Source organism: Ctenopharyngodon idella, chromosome 21, assembly GCF_019924925.1.
Source record: "Ctenopharyngodon idella isolate HZGC_01 chromosome 21, HZGC01, whole genome shotgun sequence".
NCBI lineage: Eukaryota > Metazoa > Chordata > Actinopteri > Cypriniformes > Xenocyprididae > Ctenopharyngodon > Ctenopharyngodon idella.
In genome coordinates, this window is record NC_067240.1 from 4,563,217 (window position 1) to 4,587,600 (window position 24,384).

The 24,384-nt window shown below is 37.1% G+C and overlaps 3 protein-coding genes across 5 annotated transcripts in view; 2 read left to right on the plus strand and 1 right to left on the minus strand.

Annotated features, from left to right (window-relative positions):
* The window catches only part of slc4a4b (solute carrier family 4 member 4b), a 55,903-nt gene extending 50,553 nt beyond the window's left edge, over positions 1 to 5,350 (plus strand). For 2 of the 3 annotated variants that reach the window (XM_051877833.1, XM_051877835.1), the window contains 4 exons: positions 165 to 326; positions 420 to 513; positions 1,988 to 2,043; positions 3,623 to 5,350. In XM_051877833.1, coding sequence (XP_051733793.1) covers positions 165 to 326; positions 420 to 513; positions 1,988 to 2,022 — 291 coding nt within the window. In that variant the 3' untranslated portion in view covers positions 2,023 to 2,043; positions 3,623 to 5,350. The remainder of the gene's footprint in view (positions 1 to 164; positions 327 to 419; positions 514 to 1,987; positions 2,044 to 3,622) is intronic. The other variant, XM_051877834.1, reaches the window with a different exon arrangement.
* Positions 1 to 24,384, minus strand: part of rpl35 (ribosomal protein L35) — a 518,047-nt gene that overhangs the window by 126,934 nt on the left and 366,729 nt on the right. The window lies entirely within an intron of this gene.
* On the plus strand, positions 10,749 to 24,272 carry fpgs (folylpolyglutamate synthase). Its single transcript, XM_051877842.1, has 15 exons — positions 10,749 to 11,343; positions 12,796 to 12,924; positions 14,807 to 14,860; positions 14,946 to 15,010; positions 15,439 to 15,553; positions 16,347 to 16,424; positions 16,639 to 16,700; positions 18,592 to 18,694; positions 19,804 to 19,881; positions 19,964 to 20,108; positions 20,184 to 20,261; positions 20,813 to 20,963; positions 21,105 to 21,180; positions 21,264 to 21,330; positions 23,004 to 24,272. The coding sequence occupies exons 1-15, from the start codon at positions 11,128 to 11,130 to the stop codon at positions 23,378 to 23,380; spliced, it is 1,794 nt and encodes a 597-aa protein (XP_051733802.1). The 5' UTR covers positions 10,749 to 11,127; the 3' UTR covers positions 23,381 to 24,272.

Consider the following 24,384-nt stretch of genomic DNA (forward strand, 5'->3'; position numbering starts at 1 on the left):
GATACTCAACAAAAAGAAACACATATGCAAACTTTTGTCTAAAGGTTCAATAAAGCTGGCTATTTCTTTCATATGTCAGGTGTACAGGCAACCCAAGAACTCTCTACAGCCAAAGATGGTTCTTTGCTAAACGCGTCTGAGATCTCTTTCTGTTGGTTTTCTAGATTCTTGCGTTGGTCGCGGTGAGAAAGGCCATGGATTATGTGTTCTCGCAGCACGATCTCAGTTACCTGGATGACGTCATGCCCGAGAAAGACAAGAAGAAGAAGGAGGATGAGAAGAAGAAGAAGAAAAAGAAAGGAAGCATTGACAGTGACATGAACGACGTGAGTCGAATCTCTTGATTTGTGCGTGTGTGTTTAGAACTTGTGTTGCTGTAAAACTCCAATGGTATGAATATCCCACCCCTGCGTTCACAGTCGGATTTTCCTGCCATTGAGAATGTTCCCAGCATAAAGATCTCCATGGAGACCATGGAACAGGATCCAGTGCTGGGGGAGAAGCCCTCAGACAGTGAGTAAACACACAGGGTTTCCCTCGACCTCACGCAGGGGTTCCAGCCGTAACTCTGTCCTGTTACTAACAACTTTAATAATGGCTTTTCCCTTCCCTCTTCTCGCTGTCGTCACACACTCCTTCGTGATTTCTCCAGAAAACATCTCTAAATCCTGTCTTTCTCTTTGTTTATGGTGTTGCTTGGTTTCCTGGTCTGTGTGGATCAATAATCCGCTCTTAACAGATAACAAATGCTTAATCACTATAGTGCAACTTTGTGTGTATGTATTAATAATGTCAATATGCAATCAAAACGGGCCCTATTTACTTTCCTAATACATGTTCCTGCTCTTTTTGTGCATAATTCATTCCAAAGAAAAATGTTTGTTTTCATAATCTTTCATCAGAATAACTTTTTGCCTGATGTCATCTAAGCCCTCTTATTTCTCAATCTCTCTAAGCACCTGGATTTATTCTGGTCTATAGGGATGGGAATTATGTGGAATTTAATGATTAACAGGTCCGTAACAGTTGCGATGATGATTCTTTTCATAATTTTGGGAAGAAACAATGGACAGTGTTTGATCAAACAATCCCTGTTGTATTCACAACCTTCAGATGCCTGTTGTTACCTACTCTTCAAAAGTTTAGGGTCAGTAAGAAATGAAAACTTTTAGTCATCAAGGATGCATTAAAATGGTCAGAAGTGACAGTGAACATAAAAAATGCTGTTCTTTTGAACTTTCTATTCATCAAAGAATCTTGAAAAAAAATATCTCACAGTTTGGACAAAAATATTAAGCAGCACAACTGATTTTAACATTGATAATAATCAGAAATGTTTCTTGAGCAGCAAATCAGCATATTAGAATGATTTCTGAAGGATCATGTGACACTGAAGACTGGAGTAATGATGCTGAAAACTCAGCTTTGCATCACGTGAATAAATTACATTGTAAAATATATTCAAATACAAAACAGTTCTTTTAAATTGTAATAATATTTCACAATATTACTGTTTTTACTATGTTTGATCAAATAAATGCAGCCTCGGTGAGCAGAAGAGACTTCTTTCAAAAACATTAAAAAAACAAACTCTTACCGACCCCAATCCCACAAAAAGATGTTTGCACGTTTTTCTTGAGTCACATGCACATCTGACAAAACAATAAGCCGCAATAAATCATCATGATAACAGCTCATATATTCCATATATAGCCTTACTATTTTTCATTGTATATCCTGTTTTCACTCAGAAGTATGTCACATTACGGAAGTAAATTAGATTGAAAACAGTCTCATGTTGACTTTATCAGAATGGATCTGCTTTTCTTATTCTTAACTACCTCTTATTCTAACCCTTATTCTAACCACTAACCATATCAAATCCTTTTCAGCTGCATCTTAACCACTGTATATGAACACTCTGAGATTTGATCATCTGCCATGTGTGTATATGTATATTAACAGTGCATTTGTTTGTTTCTTATAGGAAATAAGCCCATGTCCTTCCTCACTCCCTACTGATGGAAAGCACTTTTTCCCAAGGTAAGTGTGTGTCTGTGTATGTACAGGTTTGGCTGTACTTGTGAGGGCCAAATGTTCTCACTTATCAAAATATTATGACAACCGACTAGTGAGGACATTTTACTGGTCCTCACTGGTTAAAAAGACGTATAAATTGACAAAACATTCCAGGATTTTTCTCCATATAGTGGACTTCAACAGTTACCAACAGGTTGAAGGTCCAAATGTCAGTTTCAGTGCAGCTTCAAAGGACTCTACATGATCCCAGATGAGGAATAAGGATCTTATCTAGTGAAACAATCGTTAATTTTCTAAAAAAAATAAAAATTAAATACATTTTAACCACAAATGCTCATCGATGCTAGCTCTGCGATGCGCATTAGGTAATCATGTTGGAAAGGTCATGTGGGACGTAGGCAGAAGTGTTTACAAAGTGAACGTGCAAAGACTAAGTCAAATGGCCTTTACAAAAAAAGATAAATCAACAGTGTCGGACGATTTGGAAGTTGGAGGAGAAAATGAGATGGAGTTTTTACTTCCACCGTGACCTTTCCAACATGATTACGTAATGCGTGGCGCATCGCAGAGCAGTGCAAGATGAGCATTTGATGAGTATATTATTATTTTATTTTTTTTAGAAAATGACCAATCGTTTTGCTAGATAAGACCCTTATTCCTCATCTGGGATCGTGTAGAGCCCTTTGAAGCTGCACTGAAACTGACATTTGGACCTTCAACCCGTTGAACCCCAGTGAAGTCCACTATATGGAGAAAAATCCTGGAATGTTTTCCTCAAAAACCTTAATTTCTTTTCGACTGAAAAAAGAAAGACATAAACATCTTTGATGACATGGTGGTGAGTAAATTATCAGGACATTTTAATTCTGAAGTGAACTGATCCTTTAAGGGTTCGGGTTAGGCACTTAGTTGCGATAGTTAAGGTTAGGTTAAGGGTCTAGAGATTGCATTGTGTCAATGAATGTCCTCACAAAGATAGATGTACAAACAAAGTCAGTAGGTCTGAGCATGTGTGAACATGCATGTCTATAATTAACCAGCTTAGATCAGCATGAATTTCATGTTGACTCAGGCTGGTTTATAGTGGTTAGTACTTACCATATGATTTTAGTCTTAAAGGGACAGTTCACCCAAAAATGAAAATTCTGTCATCATTTACTCACCCTCAAGTTGTTCCAAACCTGTATGAATTTCTTTCTTCTGTTGGACACAAAGGAAGATATTTTGAAGAAAGTTTGTAACCAGGTCACTTTGAAGCACCACTGACCTCCATAGTTGGAAAAAAATGTGTACTATGGAAGTCAATGGTGCCCCAGAACTGTTCAGTTTCCCACATTCTTCAAAATATCTTCCTTTCTGTTTAACAGAACAAAGAAATGTATACAGGTTTGGAACAACTTGAAGGTGAGTAAATGATTTTTGGGTGAACTATCTCTTTTGTGCTAATGCATGGCCTTAAAACAGTCAATTATATCAGTTAGCATCATACATTATGCATGTCTGTGAGTTCATATGTTTATGTGTGTATGTAAGGCTAAATATTTTGAAATATCTAACAGCTCTTTCTTTCACTTTCACCTAGTCAGGATTTAAACCCTTTTAAGAAGATGGTGCCTCAGATCAGAATCTGGAATCCAGATCAGGACTCCGACAACAACAAATTCTTCTGGAAAACTCCAGCCTCCGAAACGTCCCTTTAAGCACTCCAGAAAACACTTTCATACATGCCTGTTTAGGTCCAGATGATGGTTTAGTCATTCAGCTAAACAAAAAAAATGAAAAACTTTGCTGAATGTTTCTTTTTAAAGTCCAAACTAATAGTCATGTGTCATTTTAACACTACAACCAATTGCACAATCACAGACTCTTTACCAAAGAGACGTTTTGGTAGCATTAGCCTACTGTTGGAAAGTTGAGGAGAAAGAAGTATTTTTAACTATCAATTTAGTTTTGGGTTCTGGGTCCAGACTGATTTTTTTGTTCCAATGAATTTAGAATACTTTTTATAACCATAATATTTTATTAAACAGAATGATGACATAATCCTAATCATTTAGAATCCAACTGTATAAAATAAATTTGCAGTTTGAGTTTTTCCTTTGGCCAAATACCTGCACTTCATTCAAATGAGCACATTAGATCAAGAAAAAATGTCATTGAACAAATTAGTATTAGTGATACTTTGTGTTTTTCGTTTCGAAAACTCAGACCTTTAAGCGTTATATTATGAACCACAATTGTGGGCGTTAACTATCCCAATAAGGGAAACTGCGGTTTTAATGACACAATTCGCCTACTTAAATCTTTCCTGTGCTTAAGAAGACACTTAAAAAGTGGGAAACACTCGATATGAATATAATTTCCTAGTTCTACCTCTTAAAATGGACTGTAGGTGCCAGGCACTTGTTTGAGTGAAGCATTTCTCTATGCAGTACGTTACGGATGTCACGTGACCAGAAGAGTGGCCGCCGCGCGGGAATGCCTCTTCAACGTTCTTCTGTCTACGAAATTCCTTCGGCCCTTTTGTGAACTGAAGATGTTTCTTTCTTCGTAAATGACGATCCATAACAGGGCGGACACTTTCAATGTGATTGCGTTCGATGTATTTACTATGAAGCAGTTGATTTATGGTGATTTTATTATCTGGATATTTTTATTGTACTTTTTTTTTTTTTTTAAAGAAGTAATGCTGTAGATAGAGACATCTTTTATACTGAGATGAGAGGTGTACGGACTTAATAATGAGATTTAATGTGGAACAGCTGCACCAAAGTGACAGCAATACGCAAATTTCTTTGTTTTTGTGTGTGTATGAGAACTTAAATGCTGCCATTAAGACAGATCATTTTCTCTTACGTTCAGCACGAGGATATTTCAGTCAGCAAATCCGGTGTAGAATGTTTTTTGACAACTATATCGTTAAAACTTGAATATAGAGACACAAGTCAGTGTTTGTACATAGATCAGTTTATCATCATCATTATCTCATCATCAATAATGTCTTCCATTTCTTTTGATTGTTTCAAACTGCCTGTGCATTTTCAAGGACTGAACTGTTTTAGCGAGATGCATATGCAAGATGACGATTTCATAAATCATTTCTTTTAGATGCACCGCTGTTTTTATTTTAAACCTGTTGAGATGTATTTATTGTCCTTCTGTTCTCTTCTGGAAGCTGTCTTACTTTCTGATTATAACGATGACGCTACAGGCAATAATGAGATTAACAGTTGATCACTGTTCTTGTAAAAGGGAATCACCCTGTAGCACTGTGAGGCGATGGGCAAATTAAAGCAATTATTAAAACTCATTCTCATGTGTGATTCATTCAAATGAGCTTTTATATGAATAAGTATTGTTCACTACACATAATGAAATAAGGAGACTTGTATGATTTATAAATGTTGCACACATGCTTAATAGGTACAGGCCTATTCGTTGTAAAGAGATGGATTTTTAAAATTGATAAGTTTGAAAAATTACCAATAATTCTCTAAATGCAGATTAAAACAAACTTATCACCTACACGTTACCTTCAGAAAAAAATAAACCTTGAGGTCAAAGTGCTGCAGGCCAAAGAGGATACGTAACAGAACCTGAAACAGGAATCTGGGTCTAATCTGGATAAAAGCCCAGAGTGTTCTAGTCCTTGTAATCTCTGACCTTCAAGTCATTCCTTAGATCTGGAATGATCTCCCTCCTTCCTTACCTGTCCGAATCCCACATCCCAGCTAACAAAGATAGACTGTGTTCCAAATTATGACGCAAGTGACATATCAGTAGGATTTCAGTACAATACACATTCAGATTTTAGTTTTTCAAAGAAAGTGTTTGTTTTAGTTCTCATATCTTTTTAGATAACTGGTATCAATCTCAGACAGGTTTAAGTAGTTTGCCAGGTCTTCTTAGGTAAATGGAAAACCTACTTAAAGAGGTTGTTCTACATTATTAAGCAAGTCACAGTTCTTCTCATGCAATGTGGGGAGGAAGAAAGATCTTTCTAAAGATGAAAAGCATGAAATGGTGCAATGTCTTGCAAAAGACATGAAAACAACAAATATTTTGCGAAAACTGAACTGTCAAAAAGATTTTAATAATTTAGAGCAGAGAAGAACCGTTAGATAAAGGCTTATTAAAGGAATAGTTCACCCAAAAATGATAAGTATCCCATGATTTACTCACCCTCAAGCCATCCATATGACTATCCTGGCTCTTCCCAGCTTTATAATGGGAGTGAATGGGGCTCAAGATTTTGAAGTCCAAAAAAGTGAATCCATCCATCATAAAAGTAATCCATACAACTCCAGTGGGTCTTCTGAAGGCCTTCTGAAGGAAAGTGGTGGGTTTTTGTAAGAAAAATATACATATTTAAATCTTTATAAACTAAAATAACTAGCTTCCAGCAGATGGCCTATGCAAATCAATTTTTTCGCAAAAAAGTAACCTCTGACCCAACGCGTGACATATTGAAGAACTTGGAAATGCAGAGGATAGAGCAAACAACACACTGGTCACGAATTAGAAGTCTAAAACGAGAATTGAGAGATGTAAGAGAAGAGGAGCTTGTCCAGCCTTATTTGTTTGAACCGCGAGAGGTGTCTGAGCTTACGATACATCCTACATCATACCTCGCATGAAGTTACTCATTTGGCGCAAGTCGATTTACATAGGCCATCTGCCGGAAGCTAGTTATCTTAGTTTATAAAGTTTTAAATATGAATATCAGAGGTGTAAAGAGTACCTGAAAACCATATTTGAGTAAAAGTACAGATACCTTACAGCAAAAATTACTCCATTACAAGTTATAAATCACCAATTCTTATACGAATTGAGTAAAAGTCTTAGGCCCGGTTTCACAGACAGGGCTTAGCCTAAACCAGGATTAGGCCTTATTTCAATTAGGGTATTTAAGTTGAAAAAAACCCTAGAAAAAAACATTACTGGTGTGCATCTTGAGTCAAAACAATGGCACTGACATATTTTAAGTTATGTCAGTACAAGTTGCCTTTTAACAGCTCAAAGATGCATTTTAGTCTAGGACTAGCTTAAGCCTTGTCTGTGAAACCGGGGGATAGAGTATCTGATTTTAAGAGTACTTAAGTATTTTACTCATACTGAATGTAGGCTCAAAGATACACTAGTCCCTGACACAAGAGACCTTCAGTGAAAAACAAGAAACAGTTCATTTATGAAGAGAATAATCAAATTTATTTTCTAAATTCAAAATAAAACTGAACACCTTATCAAGGTCGACACAATAGCCTCTTAATCGTCTACAAACTCTCAAGTCTCAGTTAAGCTCAAGTACACAAAAGGCCGAAAGTAAACCAATATCCTTCAAAAAGGTCTTAAATATAGCAGATTTAAAATAATATTAAGTAAAATTAGTCAAAGTCAACTTGCACTGGATGTGCTGGTTTCGGCCTCATTACCGGCTGCAGTCATGACCTCATCTACTAAATCAAACACAAACACTTCAGCAACTACCTGCTAATGCGCTCGCATTCACGTAAAGTAAGTCTGTTGACAAGTTTGGGTGAGTAAAGTCAAAACGCAGAAGATATAGTACCTTCAATGGCCTTAGATGTCAATATTTCTTCTTTATAGTAGAAATAAACTGCTGCAGAAAAAGTTAGGTGCCATGCAAAATGTAATGTGTAATTGCATTGCTCATCACAAATGTATTGGAGTAAAAAGTACATTTACTTGTTCAAAAATGTAGTCAAGTAAAAAGTAAAAGTTGCTAATATCTTTGATACTCAGTACAACTACAAAATAGACACCTAAGTACAGTAACTAATTTCATTTACTCAAATACTGATGAGTATTTTTCTTACAAAAACCCATCGCTTCGCTTCAGAAGGCCCGCTGGAGTTGTGGATTACTTTTATGATGGATGGATGCACTTTTTTTGGACTCTAAAATCAATTCACTACCATTATAAAGCTTGGAAGAGCCAGGATATTTTTAAATATAACTCTGATTGTGTTAGTCTGAAAGAAGATAGTCATATACATGTCTTGAGGACTGAGTAAATCATGGGATAATTGTCATTTTTGGGTGAACTATCCCTTTAAGGGACGTTTCTGTCAAACAAATTAATTATATTAAAAGGGCAACCATAAAAAGCCACTGTTGAGTAGCAAACAGGTATTTGGTGTCTCTGGAGTCTCAATAACCTCTCCATGTAGGCTGGCAGTTGGGCATAAATTTGCATTTTAGCCACTTCTAACCAAAGGTCACGAAGAGGAACGTTTACAGTGGGTTTAGAAATACATGAAGGCTCATTTTTAAATAGTTGACGAATGCTGTACTGCAATGGATGGTCCAGATGGATGGAATTCTGGATGGTTGGTGAAGGCCACCACGTTCCAACAAGATTGTGACGTCAGCAAGGAGCTGGCGGGCTTCCGGGCTGCCTGGAATATGTCAAAATGACTTCTGCAAGATAGCCTATGTGGAGTTTATAACTGACCATTTTCTGCTATGGTATAAACAGAAGGATTGTGCCTTCTGATGTAAAACGATTTTCATTCAGGACAATGCAGATTTCCATGTTGCAAAAACACCACAGCAATAGCCTGTTTGAAAATGTATTTCTTCACCCACTGTAAACGTTTCTCATGACAATCTTTTTGTGCTAACTTTCTAACTTAACTTTAAACGAACGTACACGCTCCTGGAATAATGTTTGTTCACGAGAAAACCTTCGCTAAAGTTCTGAAAACCTGTTGTTCCCTGTTAGCAGGGATAACATTCTCATTTCTTGCACCTCTCTGACCAAATCCTTGACATCTAGTCTCGTCGTAATCGCTTTCACTCACATGTTCCGCTGAGATAAACCGTGTTTGCACGCAGATGAACAGGAGAATGGCTGGTCATTATTTAAATTGCTCGCTATCACGGCATAGGCCACTTTCAAAAAGATAAACAGAGCTGAGATTCGCATATTTTCCATCTCAGTGGGCTAATCGACAGATCTCAGATTCTCATCACGGGAATGGATTTAGCACGTAATGAAGCAAAAAGACACCGGACTAAATGTCATCACATGGTTGGACAACTTTAATACGGAGTTGTTAGTAGTTACTTTGATCATCTCCTGATATGTGGCTTTTCTCAGGAATTTCACCTCACTGTCGTGCGCTGGACGCACCAGCTGTCCTGCACTGATAATGGGATGTACGCAAACGCACGTCTGCTCTTATTAACCCATGGGTCACAGTAGAGCAATGAGTAAGTGGGTGGGGTAAACCTCTAGGATCGAGCCAGAAGGAACCTTCCATTTACCAGCCTTGAGCTGTCGACCACTATGCAACACCACACTAATCAGAAACGTCAAAAAACTTTTTTAAATAGTTTAACGAACACTTTTTTTTCTTTATAAATAAAGTATGTATTTATGTGGTGAATACGACAGTCAATAATATGGATCTTTAATGGCTGCCTTGATTCATCATCACGGAATCATCCACTGTCTTGTTGCGACATCTACTGGCCATTTATCAAAATTGAGAGAGAGTACAACTGTACATTTTGCTTCCTGATTGTGGATATTAAAGGGTTAGTTTACCCAAAAATGAAAATAATGTAATTAATTACTCACCCTCATGTCATTCTACACCCGTAAGACCTTCGTTCATCTTCAGAACACAAATTAAGATATTTTTGATGAAATCCGATGGCTCAGTGAGGCCTCTATTTCCAGCAAGATAATTAACACTTTCAATGCCCAGAAAGCTAGGCTAAAGACGTATTTAAAACAGTTCGACTACAGTGGTTCTACCTTAATACTATAAAGTGATGAGAATAATTTCTGAGCGCCAATAAATAAATTAAAAAAATAACTACTTTTCAACAATATCTGGTGATGGGTGATTTCAAAACACTGCTTCGAAGCTTTACCAATCTTTTGTTTCGAATGGTTCGGAGCGCCAAAGTCACGTGATTTCAGTAAACGAGGCTTCGTTTACGCGATCCGAACCAATGATTCGAAACAAAAGATTCATAAAGCTTCGAAGCTTCATGAAGCAGTGTTTTGAAATCGCCCATCACTAGATATTGTTGAAAAGTCGTTTATTTTATTTTTTTTTGGTCACACAAAAAGTATTCTCGTTGCTTTATAATATTAAGGTAGAACCACTATAGTCACATGAACTGTTTTAAATAAGTCTTTAGTAGCTTTCTGGATCTTGAGAGGTTCAGTGACATTGCTGGCAATAGAGGCCTCACTGAGTCATCGGATTTCATCAAAAAATATCTTAATTGTTCCGAAGATGAACGAAGGTCTTACGGGTGAGAAACAACATGAGGGTGAGTAATAAATGACATAGTTTTCATTTTTGGGTGAACTAACCCTTTAATTAACATAAATGTTAATTTAACGAACTTTCTGTGTCGCAAAAAAAAAATCTAAAATATATTTTAATTATTTTTAATTAAATTGAAAACATGTAATGAAACATGCATGAAACATTTTCTTCCAGTACAGTTTAAATATGCTTTTTAAAATATTTTAATGATCATATTGTTGATTAACTAAATGAATTAATAAAATGTAAATAAATTAATTAATTAAAATAATAAACTATAAAGCTCAATCAACCCTAAAATCTGAACTGATTTACATGATGACACTCATGATGTTTGTCCAGTAGGCGGCGGTGCCGTGTTATAAGTGAGAATACGCATGCGCAGTACTATGTGTGCGCTGCTAGCTCTTCTACTCTTGAAGACAGCTGACACGTGAGAGAAGCGTTTCAGGAGCATTGCATGGCAGACCAGAGAAATCCAGCTTTTTAAAGATGCAGCTGTGCAGCGCGACATATTTTTCTGAGATTACGAACATGCAACCTGGTTAAAACAGGATGTCTGCTGTGCTCTTAATCGACAGCGAACTGGAAATGTTGTGCTGATTCAACTGTCCGCTTTTGCAGCCTCTTTACTTTGCAAACCGCCTTCCTCGAATCACAAATCATCATTTAATTCTTCTCTATTTATCCGAATGCACCAGATTGTTGTCATTCGCACTGACAATAACAATAAACAGTAGTGAAATCTGTATGGTAAACATAAAGGAGGCGTGGTATGACGAGGAGTTCCATATTGACAGGAAAACTCCCCAAATTTGGTGCTGCTTCCTGCACTCTACGAGTCACCATGCGCCTGTTCCGCGTGCTGGAGCGTTTACGCGCGTGTACCGAAGTCTCGGCGCGTAACCGACACTGGACCAACATTGCCGAACTGTCACTGAGGTTCTCCAGCACAAAAGCTGCTCCGCGGTTCCGAAGAATGGACTATCAGGTAAAGCATTCGAATGCTCTTGTCTAAATGTTATGCGTATCTATGGAACTAATTTACAATAAATGGTAAGTTTGTGCACTTTGTTTTTACCTGGAAGGTTTAGGCTGGAAGTTTTGTTTTGGCTCATATAAAATAATTCTGTAAATCCAGCGCACGCGGCTGATTCATCCGTGACAGTTGTTACATCAGCCGTTAGAGTTTAAAAACAAAGAGCGGCAATTTTTTTCCTGCGTACTGTGCGCGTGGTGGGAGTATCATGTGCACTCCATTAAGGTCTTATGGCAAGCCGTATAACATTCATCCATAAATAATCTACTTTAATGTTATTAGCACTTATTTATGAGATACTACTTATTTATTTGCTTCTAGTGACTTTCCTAGTAGTTACGGTTACCTGTTACGAAATACAAATTGTTACCAGTAACAAAGAAATAGAAACTTGTCACTATTTGGAAGTAACGGTTACTGTTTACAAAATGCAATTTTTTTTACAAGTAACAAATAAATAGAAACTATTTGGATGATAGAAAATGAATTAGTACTACTAATGTGTAATTAATAATTACATTTGGATTATTTATTAGTTACTAATAAGTACTGCTAACATAAAAATACATACTAGTTAGTTTAAGCAATAGCTGTTAAATCAGCTTGCCATATATTCTGCATACTCTCAGGCCATGTGCTCAGGCAGCCATAACTGAGGATTAAATACATGTGTGTGAAGATCTCATTTTATTCATAGTTGAGATGTATGTGTGTCATTTTATATTCATTAAATAATTAGATGACAGTTAATACAGTGGATGGTAAATGTCAAATCTGATAAGATATTATTAGTCTGTCAACATACTGACAGTGCTTGTTAAATACGTTGGAAAAAATGTTAGAAATACAGGGAAAATATTTAAAAAACAAGGTAAAATAAAAAATGAATGAAGTTTTATATGTATGTATGTATGTATGTATGTATATGGGACTAAATTCACACCATCTTACATTACTAGACAAGGGAGGATGTTTCATTAAGTGAATATAATCATAGTATGAATATATGATCGTAATATGCCAGTTGCTCATATGATTAATCTGATCACTTTCACCAACCGACCAAAACATTCAGCATATTCTGCATCACATATTTAGTTTTTATTTGTCAGTTGTAATATGATTGTAGTACATACACCAGATATTCAGGCTAAACATTGACTAAATATTATGAAAGAGTTCAGAAGTTCAGTGTTGTTAGTAAAGCAGCAGTAAAGCCTCAGGTTGTAGAGACTAGAGCTCCACATGGATATCTGGCTATTCTCTGAATATTTACTTCCAGCATATGTATTGCGAGTCATAAATCTATATTGGATGTAAACCTGGTGTCTTGCTCCATGGGTTGGTGTTTGAGATGGCATGAAGTCTTTGAGATCTAGCTGTAGCATCATGAATGTCTTTCAGGATGCGGTGTGCACCCTCAACACGCTCCAGACCAATGCCAGCGCTCTGGAGCAGGTGAAGAGAGAGAGAGGTCATCCTCAGCTCCAGCTGCAGGCCATGAGAGGCTTTCTCCAGCGGGCAGGACTTAAGGTGTCAAACCTCAGCTACACTACACTAACATTACTTATGATTGGGGCGGACGGTATGACCAAAATCCTTATATCACAGTATGAGTAATTTTATATCACGGTAACTGTATTGTCACAAATAATAGACCACTATTTATGTCAGTAAATCAGCTGTTATTTGGCCTTTTTGGTATCAGTCTTGGCAAATAACCATTCCTCCTTAACCGATTAATAGATGCGTTTGAGAGCGTAGTGAATGAATAATATACATATTCCGTTTTTTTAGTGAATTAAGTAAATATTGTATAAAAAGTATTCATTCAATTTCAGTGTATGCTTAAATTAGATTTCTATAATTTAATTGCGTTAGCCTTTGTATATTTTGTATATTAAGTAACCATGTGATAATGCCTATCTTCAGATAATCCAGTAAATTAAATACTTTACATATAAAAGGTACTTAATTTTGCTTCATTATTTTCTTTTTATTTGCAACTTCACAGACACACAAAAAAAGATAAGATTAAAAACAAATGAGTCTGATATAACAGCTAACATGCAAAAACAGCTTCATGTTTTGTAACAAATAGAAACAAAAGTCTCAAAACTACTATAAAATATAGCTGCAAGCAGCAATTAAGGGACCAAGCATAACAGAAGCAAACAAGGAAGCTAGCAGCAGATCAACAATGTCATAATGGACTATGATATCAACTGAGAAAAAGACACTGCATGTCAATTTTGAAGTCAATCAGACCAACAGTGCTGTAGTTAGAGCCAATTTCATGTTTTGTTCAATTATAGTCCCACTGCTTTTTTGTGTCCTCAGAGTGCCCCCATACATATGCGTGTCAGATTTCATGAAAATATCTAATTTTGTTTAGGAGTTATAGATATTTATGAACATCCAAAGTTATAAGCATGTAATTATTATTTATTTATTTATTTATTTATTTTTTCACCACTAGGTGGCGCTGGTCCAAAACTTCTCAGACTCCTTCAGGGCATCATGCCAGTGACGCATACAGAGTTTCATAATGATATGTTCGTGCATTAATAAAATGCAGCATTTTACTACAAAAGTCAAAATGGCTGATGCCCAAAATGGCCGAAATTGGATACCATTCAGGCATGACGCCTCTAATCTAACGAGACCACTTTTATGATTTTTGGACAAACCGCATGTATAAGCAAACATAGCCATTTTTCGTATCTCCAGACCAGTAGGTGCGAGGAGCATTGAGGAGAACACAGCCTTACGTCTATTTTCGCAAGCGCTATGTAAAATTCGTTTGTGTATTTTTTCGAAAACGGTTTGACAAATCGATTTGAATTCCACAACTTTTTGTCAGCATGGTCTGGGAGTTAGAAAAAGTAGGTTTTTCGGAAAATTCAAAATGGCGGGAAAATTTTCATGATGGAACACAACGTCATAGGGTGCAATCGAATCGTCTAGAGCCAAGGAATCAGGAAAAAAAAAAAAAGAATTTTGTTTTAGTTTGTTAGAGACTCCAAATTGTCTATGGTGACAGTTCAGACTGGCCTCTATCAGCGTGCCAAATTTCACAACTTTCCTGCAAGCGGTTCTTTGGGCAGAGCGGAAGAAGAACGCCAACTGATACAATAGGTGCCTATGCACCCTCGGTGCTTGGCCCTTAATTACAAATGATCAAGACTGTATAACTGTTATAACTGTAAAACTATTATATAACACATTTAAAGTCATCATGAACAGTCAATATATGCCTAAGTGTGACGGCACATCGGCAACTAAAACTCAATTTTGCAATGCATCGTGAAACCAAGTTCTTTCTCTTCTTGACTTGTTGAATCATGTTCAAATCTGTATTTATTTAAATATTTTTTGTAAGTAACCATTTAACTGATGTGTTCTGTGTATTCAGGTAGAAGAACTTGATCGTCTCAATATTATTCACGTAACTGGAACAAAAGGAAAGGTAAACCAGTTAAATGAGGGATTAATCACTGAATGATGTTAAAAAAAAGTTTAATGAAATGCTGAAATTATTTTATTTTTCTCAGGGTTCAACATGTGCCTTTACAGAACAGATTTTGAGAAACTATGGCTTCCGCACTGGATTCTACAGGTATTATAACCAGTCAGAATAATCGAGTGTTTAGAGATAAAGTGTGTTTATAGTCATTCTGTGGTGATTGTGGGAGCTGTAGGGGTTTTAAGTGTTGTGTAACTCCACTGTTCATTCATACATGGACATACATATAAGTTCACGCTGAACTTTGCTTGATCTTTCACTGAAATAAACCAGCTCTCAGAGTAAAAAGTAAAGCTATGTGTTGCGTCAGTATTACCTTGTAAATTATGTAATCAGTCTGTCCTAAGTTTTGTTTAGTTGAACTTTATCTCAAGCTTAATGATTTACATAATCACTGACCATTGTTCACAGCAAGACCTCAGAGGGTATATAGGGCTTAAACAAACACTGTAGTAAAGTCTTTACATTTCATGTGTTATCTTGTGTGAATTGGTTGTTTTGTATGTTTTCTTGATTTTTAGTTCACCTCATTTGGTGCAAGTGAGAGAGCGAATTAGAATCAACGGGCAGCCAATAGGAAAAGAGCTTTTCACCAAATACTTCTGGCAGGTGTACAGGCGACTGGAGGAGACAAAGGTGAGCCGGATGTTATTTTTCTCCCCCTTTTGAAACAAAAGTCAATATGCAGTTTAGACTTTGACAACTCAAACTCCTTCCCAAGTACACAGTCTACATTTATACATCAGACCATTTATGAGAACTAACGGTGAAAACATAAATTACAATGGTTATGACACAAACCTTAACATATGATGAGAGTGTGATATATGCTGATAGGTAAAGATAAGCCAATAACAGTTGTGATTTGCATATATAAATATTTGCATTTGCATATATTACAGTTGTGAAAAGAGCCTGTTTGGTTCTGTCTCAGAGAGAGGGTGGGAAATAGCCGTGAAAAATAGCGTTTTTGGTGCAAGAAATTATGCAAAATAATAGAACATGAACCCTTTAAATTCCTTTATCCACTGCTGTGAGTGAAAATGTGCAAATATCTGAGCTTTTTACCTCTGAAGGATTTTTGATCCTAGTAGTAGCTTTATACAATGATCTGGTTGCTATAATTCCTGTGAAAGGATTGCATGTTTCCTGCTGACTGCTCCTCTGGGTTTGTGTCTGTACCATGTTAATTGTGTTAAGTGTAAATGTGAGGCGTCTGGTCTTGTAATTGCATAATCACAACAACACATCAGTCATGTGAGGAAGGAAACAGTGCTGTTTGTTCAGGCACTTGAACCTGAAATGCATGTTTGAGCATTCACATCCATGTATCCTACATAAATGGCAAAGCACAACAATAATATTATATGAGTGATATCTAAAAGTGCAAAAGACTTTTGTGTTATAACAGTTACGTTTGACCTTTCAGGATGCCAATGGCGGCAGCATGCCTGCTTATTTTCGCTTTCTCACAATCTTGGCCTTCCACGTCTTTCTGCAGGAGAAGGTGAGTAACATTACTGACCAGTATTGTCTGTATATTTATACATTTTATTATGACAATTAAGCCTGAAATGTAACCCACATATATTAGCATATGATTTTTAGCACTCTTTTATCAGCAATGTTGAAGTTTAATAATTTTGTCTCAGAGATCAGCAAGATTATAGATGCTGATTATTAATTGAGCTAAATTCTCTATTTCTCCGCCTCTTGCTCAGGTTGATTTGGCTGTCATTGAGGTGGGGATCGGTGGAGCGTATGACTGCACCAATATCATTAGGTACCAGAGCAGTGTTTTCTGATCTCCCTCCCATCTGCTTCAGTGTAGCGTGTCTAATTCTCTCTTTGTGCCGCGTTAGCCTAGTTTCAGCCATTTCATCTTCATTCATCTGGCTTCATAGTTTAAGCGTGACACATTCCTCTCAAATCAACCAATCATTGATCTGCATTCTTCAAAAGTTTAGTGTATCCTCATTATCCTTATCAAAGCAATCATGATCCTGACTGACAACATGAACCCATCAGTGGTCCTTATTTATAAAATCATCTCCCCTACTATTTAATATTATCTTAGTCTCTAAGGCTACGTTCACACTGTCAGTCCAAATCTGATTATTTGTGTATCTGAGCTAAAATTATTGACTGTCCACATTGTGAACTGTTCAGATCCGATTTGCATGTCCATGCCACTCTTTCGCTTTCCGAGATACATTGCATTGGTTTCTATGGGAATGGTGTTGAGTTGGTAGGTATATGCCAAAAACAACAACAGCAACCGCAACATGGAGGAGTCCGTTACATTGTCATTTTCTGCTCGTCCAACACTCTGCAACAACACAAGCTTGTTTCTGCAGTGGCTTTCAGCATGTTTCCTATAACAGTGTCTGAAGTTTATGTTTTATGTGGCGTGAGAAAGTCACATAAACCATGCGAAATCCGATCAGAGCAGTCAGACTGAAACAGATTTCCAAAAATGCGATTTGAATCTGTGACGGTGCGGAAGTCCGCGAGCCTTCCAGCCATCCATCCATGCCCATATCGGTTTTGAAACAATTAAACAATTAGGTGTAAATTTATAAAAGGGAAGTAAAACTTGGAGAGAGGATGTGAAGTGGTCGAGGGAGGAAGTAGAATCGACTTACCTGTTGAACCAGCTCCAGCGCTTCCGTGACGCGGCTCGCAGCATCTGCCGTGGCTAATGAGAGTGAGACCAAAGCAGCGCTTTACTCCTAATACTGGCTACAGAGCAAGACCGTGCCGTTTCCCTGCAGAAGAGTGCTGAAAACTTGTTCCAGCTCTTCCGTGACGACGGGGCTCACACACTGAATTTGCCCTGGCCAACGAGAGTGTGATTAAAGCAACGCTTTACTCCTAACACTAGCTGCAGAGCAACATCGTGCCGTTTCCCAGCAGAAGAGAGAGCTCAGGTATTTCTTCTCCATGCAAGTCCTCTGAAACTCTCTCGAAGACCTCCCCAAAAACAACACACACACACTCCACTCGCCACAACAACACGCGCACACACTAGCCTACAAAGTCACGCATTCATTCACATCTGAACTTTCGTGTTTCGCCTATTGGCATATAGTTTTTTTGTTTCTTTTGACGAACTTGGGAACTTTTGAGAATTTATTTAAATAATTGTTTGCTTTGCTCCCTTTTTGTTTTTTGTTTTTTTTGTGTTTTGGTTCTTTTTGGGGCGATAATGTGAAGTGAAATGGACACGTGAAACTACCGTTATTACCAGTATTCCCAGACTGACCTTATCATTTATATTTTTCTCATACTGTTTTTTTTTTTTTTCTCTTTCTTTCTCTGAGTTTAAAATTGTGATTTGTTGTGAGAAATGCTGATTTTCTCCCCTGATTACTTGATTTTTGCAAATATATTCTATTGATCTGCATCCAGTGTTATGTTATGATTTATAGTGGTGTGTTTTCCTTAATTTTATGTAACTGGTGGTATATTTTGTACCTTTTTGTGATAGGATTCAACCTATCTTAACTTACTTAAACTAAAAGATTATTTTGGACGGGCCGCCACCATTACAAATCTGATTTCAAACAAAATTAGGAGCCTTTAAAATAACATAATAAGGGCACTTTAAATATTTTTACAAGAAATGACACACTTCACTTTAAAGTTCTTGAAATGTCTCTCGTGTGTCCTAGGCGTCCCTGGGTGTGTGGTATCTCCTCTCTGGGCATAGATCACACCAGCATACTGGGAGACAGCATTGAGAAAATTGCCTGGCAGAAAGGAGGGATTTTTAAGGTGAACATTTGAGCGTTGTGACTGTAAAAAGCTAGGGCTGGGTAAAAAATATTGATTTCTCGATTTTAATTGATTCTCATTTTTACGAACCGATATCGATTCTTAAATCCCAAGAATCGATTAGTCAAGTCTGTTTTCAGTTGATGAATGAACAGAACATGTAGCGCGCCTCCCATCCAATAAACCACAATATTATTTGTGCTTTGTTACTTTTGATATGAAGCAAAGTCTCAGATTTCAAATGACGTCCATCTTATTATGAGATTCAAAATATAAATACCGTTTTGGCGCTGTTTAATGTGATCGCTGTAGCGTCTCAGTTAAAGAGAAGCGGCAACACGGAGCGCATGTGAACATCCTCTCCTCCGCTTTAATACCAGTTACAGCACGAAATAAACATGAATGAACATCTGAAGGTATGTTAAAATATACAGTACAACTTACCGAAATCTGTATCATGTCTCGTGTAATAGCTCAATCAGTGTTTCAACCTCGTAAAGACGTTAATAAAACAGCTTGTAAACAATGTCACGTAAGGTCACATTTACCTCAGAAAAACATATTCAGTGACCATAAACTCATTAGTCAGCTAGAAAAGTGAACTCTAGAGAGCAGCATTCTGATAAATATAGATATGCACCGTTACATATTCATTATAATGTTCTTCAATATTTAATGCATGTTTGAATAAATCAGTTATGACAGTCATGATTTAAATGTTTATATTTCAAAAAAACAAATTGGAGTAGGAATATGATTATGTAATTCTAAACTTTATTTATAATAAAAAACATCATTGAGTGTAATTTAAGTGTTCGTATATAAATAAGTTAATTTAACCTTCAGTATTATAGTAGTACCAAATGACACCCATGTGCAGTTTACAGCATTAGTTGAGAGACTTTTTTCCTCTAGAAAATTTGGCATGTACTGTAACTGATATACTACATCCAAAATAATCGATATTGAATCGAATCGGAATTGGACTCGAATCGAATCGCAAGCATGTGAACAGTAATTGAATCGAATCGTGAAAATCATCTCAATACCCAGCCCTAGTAAAAACTGAGTCTGTTTGAAGGTATTCAGTGAATGTGTGTTTATTGCAGACGGGGGTTCCTGCGTTCACAGTTAAACAGCCTGACGGGCCGATGAAGGTGCTTCAAGAGAGAGCAGAAGAAATTGGGGTGAGAAATACAAACATGCTGCAGATACACAGTTCAAAATACAGTTCATTTGCTGACATTGTTCTCTGTTTTTCTCTCTCAGTGTTCGTTGTCAGTGTGTCCTGATCTGGACGACTATGAGAGCGAGGGTTCACTCCGGTTGGGTTTAGCTGGTGACCATCAGCGCAGCAATGCTTCTCTGGCTCTACAACTCTCACAAACCTGGCTGCAGAGACACTTCCTCACAGGTGTGTGTTCCTGACTCTTTGTGGATTAGTTCACATCTCTTTTGTTGTGTTTTTAATCAGCTTTTTGTTCCTCAGATCCTGCGTCATCTCTAGTAGAGTTCAGCGGTGTGAGTCCAGCTCCAGCATTCCAGCCTAGCCCTGCAATGATCAAAGGTCTGTAAAAACACACTATACAGCCTAATTAAAAGCTAATCCAAAACACATTGAGCACCCTTGACTAAAGCAGTAAAAAAAGCATCTGATCATAGCAATGTGGATACGTTTGCACAATCTCTGCAATTCGGCACTGTCCACTCACGTTTATTTATACAGTACTTTATACAATAGATTACTTTAAAGCAAGCAGCTTTACAATATTAAACATGAAAAAACCGTGTCAGTGTCACTTTGAAATAGAATTACAACTTCAGTTTCTACTATAAAGCAGCTCTCCAGTGTGTTTATGTTTTTACTCATGTCTGACCTCAACTGACTGAAAAGAAGAGATGAACCGGAGAAGATTTCCATGAAAGTTTGCTTTTGCAAACTGTTTCAATCATCTGAAACTCTAAACAAACTTAGTTTTGGTCTGATTTTGTTCGAAATTGTTACACCTGCAGACTTTAGCCTAGATATATAACCACTTTGTTACAAAATTACCAAATGGAAAGGTCTTAGTGCATCAAAACTGTAGTCAATATACAATATGTATGATGTTTTGACAGGTCTTGCAGAGACTGAGTGGCCTGGGCGCAATCAGACTGTAAAACACGGCCCTGTGACGTATTTCCTGGACGGAGCTCATACCACACGCAGCATGCAGGCCTGTGTCCGCTGGTTTAATGAGATCGCAACACATCATGAGAGAAATGCTGGGTAAAGAATGCCTTGCTCTGTTTATTTGCATTTTTGTTTTATAATATACATTAGGATTAATGGCTTCAAGACTGAAATCTTTACACATGCAGTAGAACAGAACCTACAGCAGTGCTGTTATCATTAACTTTTTGTTTGCAGGGGTTCGGTGGTGAGGGTTCTCTTATTCAACGCCACAGGAGAGAGAGACTGTGCCGCCATGCTCAAACTGCTTGCGGTGAGTTATCAATTCATGCTTTTTAATCATGTCACTCTTCTAAGTTAACACAGAGACTCATTTTGAAATGCTGTATGTTTTAGCCCTGCCATTTCGACTTTGCCGTGTTCTGTCCGAACATCACAGAGGCCATAGCGACATGTAATGCAGGTAAGAGATGCTTCCAGCCACAGACCAAGAGATCCAGAGATGATATGAAATCTAGTCCAGGGGTGTCCAAACTCGGTCCTGGAGAGCCACTGTCCTGCAGAGTTTAGCCCTGGGTATACTTCATTTTTTTTTTTATGCGTACGCTAGTGTACAAACACAGTCGAATGCACTGTCTTCCAAAGTATACTTCATTTGACTCGTACGCGTACACAGGCGTTCGACGCACGCGCGGTTTTGAGCAATCTCTCGAGTTACAACCCATGTAAACATCTTTGCATTCTTTCATGCTAGAGTTGTACAAATGCGGATACTTTCTAACCTCTTCGCACAATCTCTCATCTACGTAGGCCTCCATTGTCACTGTAGCTTGCATGCGTTCCGGTCTGTTCTGTTTATGCAGGTTTTCTTCAAGGCCCAGGGCACAGTTGCCACCTTGTGGATAAACTAATTACTGCAAAAAAAAAATTAAATGGGCATGTGCAACCTGTGCGTACAAAGTACACGCGGTTACAAAAATCTGGCGGTGGGTGTACAATACATGCATACTCTTCTGATGACAAAATTCGCATCACGTGCACTGTACGCTGACCCTCGTGTATGTGTAAAAAGTGAACTATACTTTGGGCTTTTGGCTCTAACTTTCTTGGAAGTTTCTAGCATACCTAGTGAGACCTTGAGTGTTTTTGATTGGGGTTGGATCTGAACTCTGCAGGACAGTGGCCCTCCAGAAGCAGGATTGGACACCCCTGATCTAGTCAGTGATATATACTATATAGATATTAAAAATATCTATATAGTAGATACTACTATATAGATATAGTAGTATACTATAAATGTTATAGTTGGGTCAGGACCTTTCATCGGGACAGCTTAAAGAACTGTGTTTGTGTGTTTTTGACCACCACAGCTTAAGCACTCTTTTAAATTCAAGGATGCTGTCTACATAGGCAACATTTTAGTCATGATTGTTTTATTCCTAATGCTAATAGTGTTCAAAAATTATGACTTTTAAGCCCAAAATGTGCAGCACAATCAGGCAATCCCAAAATACATTTCAAAGATATTGAAGATTTCCATTAATATTATAATATGATATATTCTAAAACATTTTATAAAAGAATAATAAACTTTATATAAATTTATTTTGTATTATTTTAGATTTATTTGTGCTTTTTTTTTTAAGCACTGAAAAGTATGGAAGCTTGTTTCCACCACAGAATAAAAAATAAAATAGGTATTTGCGACTTTTTATCTCGCAATTCTGAAGACTTTAATTATCATAAATGCAAAATAACTCGCAATTACGAGTTTATATCTCACGATTTGTGAGAGGAAAAAGTCGTAATTACCTTTTTAATTTGTTTATTCCATGGCGAGCTTCCATAGAAAAGCATTCATAGAAATATTTCAGTCTAATTTAAAATGTTTGTATTTTAGTTTTTTGCTTTTTAGAATATCAAGTTATTTGCTTAGCAAAATCTCAACATCAGACCATTGGACTCAACTTGTGAGTTTTAGTTGAGTCTCATGTGCTCTTTTTGTAAGTGGCCATTCATATTTCAAATCAGTCACTTGTGAGGTTTCATTTCAGTTAGCATGCTGCATTACAGTGTCATGTTTGTGCCAGTGTGGAAAGTTAAGTTGTATTTTACTAACACACTCTGTCCTTTCAGACCAACAGAACTTTAACGTTTCTGTGGAGAACATGCTTACACGTTGCCTGGACAACCAGCAGAGCTGGCGCATTCTGAATGGCCAGGAGGAGAAGCCAGAGGCGGAGCTTCTGATCGGGGGCGGTTTGCCCTTAGTGGCCGAAAGGCACAGCGACACACTGGTGTTTCCCTGCATCCTCAGCGCCCTGCAGTGGATCAGTCAGGGAAGAGACTCTGTTCTGTCAGACCCAAACATATGCGTCATACCCGTTAAACCGAGCATAAACGCGAAAGCCGCGCCGCTACGAGAGGCCGTGAACATACACGTCCTCATCACAGGTAGCTTACACCTGGTGGGAGGGGCTTTGAAACACTTGGACCCTGCTTTAAACTCATAATAGACATATGCATTCAGACAAACACAGCAAGTGCGCCACCTAGTGCCTAAACCCTTCGTCACACTACATTTCAGTCTCAGAAGATTTACTGCAAATCATGATTGAAATCTGTTCTAGAATCCATGCATTCTACATCCTGACTTCAGAAGATCACTGGACCTGTTCATTGAGCGTTCACCTGTTTATGTAAAGAGCACATAAATTCAAATCTACTTGAGCTGTTCATGTTTACTTTGATTTGAAGTATTTAAAGTGCATTCACTTGTGTAATCTTCTTTGTTTTACACTACAATTTTGATGTTTTTCAGGTTACTTACCCATCAGTGTTAGTGTTATTTTTATTGCACTGAAAGAATTGTGTCATAACAAACACTTCTTTAATAATGTAATATTAATTTGTAATTTCTAACACATGCATGGGAGAGTTTGCATTCATACGTTCAAGTGGATGCAAAACGATGTTCAAAGCATGCCAACACTGAGGTGCCCACATCTGTTCATAGTAAATAAATCCGTTAAATGTTTTGTGTGTGTATATACATCAGAGGACTGGTGATGTATAAAAATTGACTGTTTTCAATCAAATCTGAATATAAGTGTAATTTAATTTTTTTTGTAGCATTTTATGTACTGTAGTTAAGACGGGAGAGTGTGTACTAGTCTAAATAGAAACTGCTATCTTCAAATGAAACATGGATTTTTTTTTTTTTAATATGGTAGTTTGTTTTTGGAATATTTTTGTTATCTTTAAAAAATTGGATAATTATTATATCAATAATGTGACAATTTTGATCGATTAAGATTACACCACTCTTGTCTTAAAGTGCCATAGGGTGCTATTAAAAAGTACTGTACATACCAGATTGACATTGAATAAAAACAATGTGAAGAATGTTGTCTGTATTGTGTTAAATCATATTTTTCCTATATATTTTGAAATGTATGTTGTTTAATTACCAGTTGAGCTGATGAGATTAGATATAATGCACAAGAGTAAAAATGAT

Coding starts and splice junctions, on each gene's coding strand:
- fpgs (XM_051877842.1), top strand. CDS start 11,128: ATGACGAGGAGTTCCATATTGACAGGAAAACTCCCCAAATTTGGTGCT. Junction 11,344..12,795: donor TCCGAAGAATGGACTATCAG/GTAAAGCATTCG, acceptor AATGTCTTTCAG/GATGCGGTGTGCACCCTCAA. Junction 21,331..23,003: donor CATAGCGACATGTAATGCAG/GTAAGAGATGCT, acceptor CTGTCCTTTCAG/ACCAACAGAACTTTAACGTT.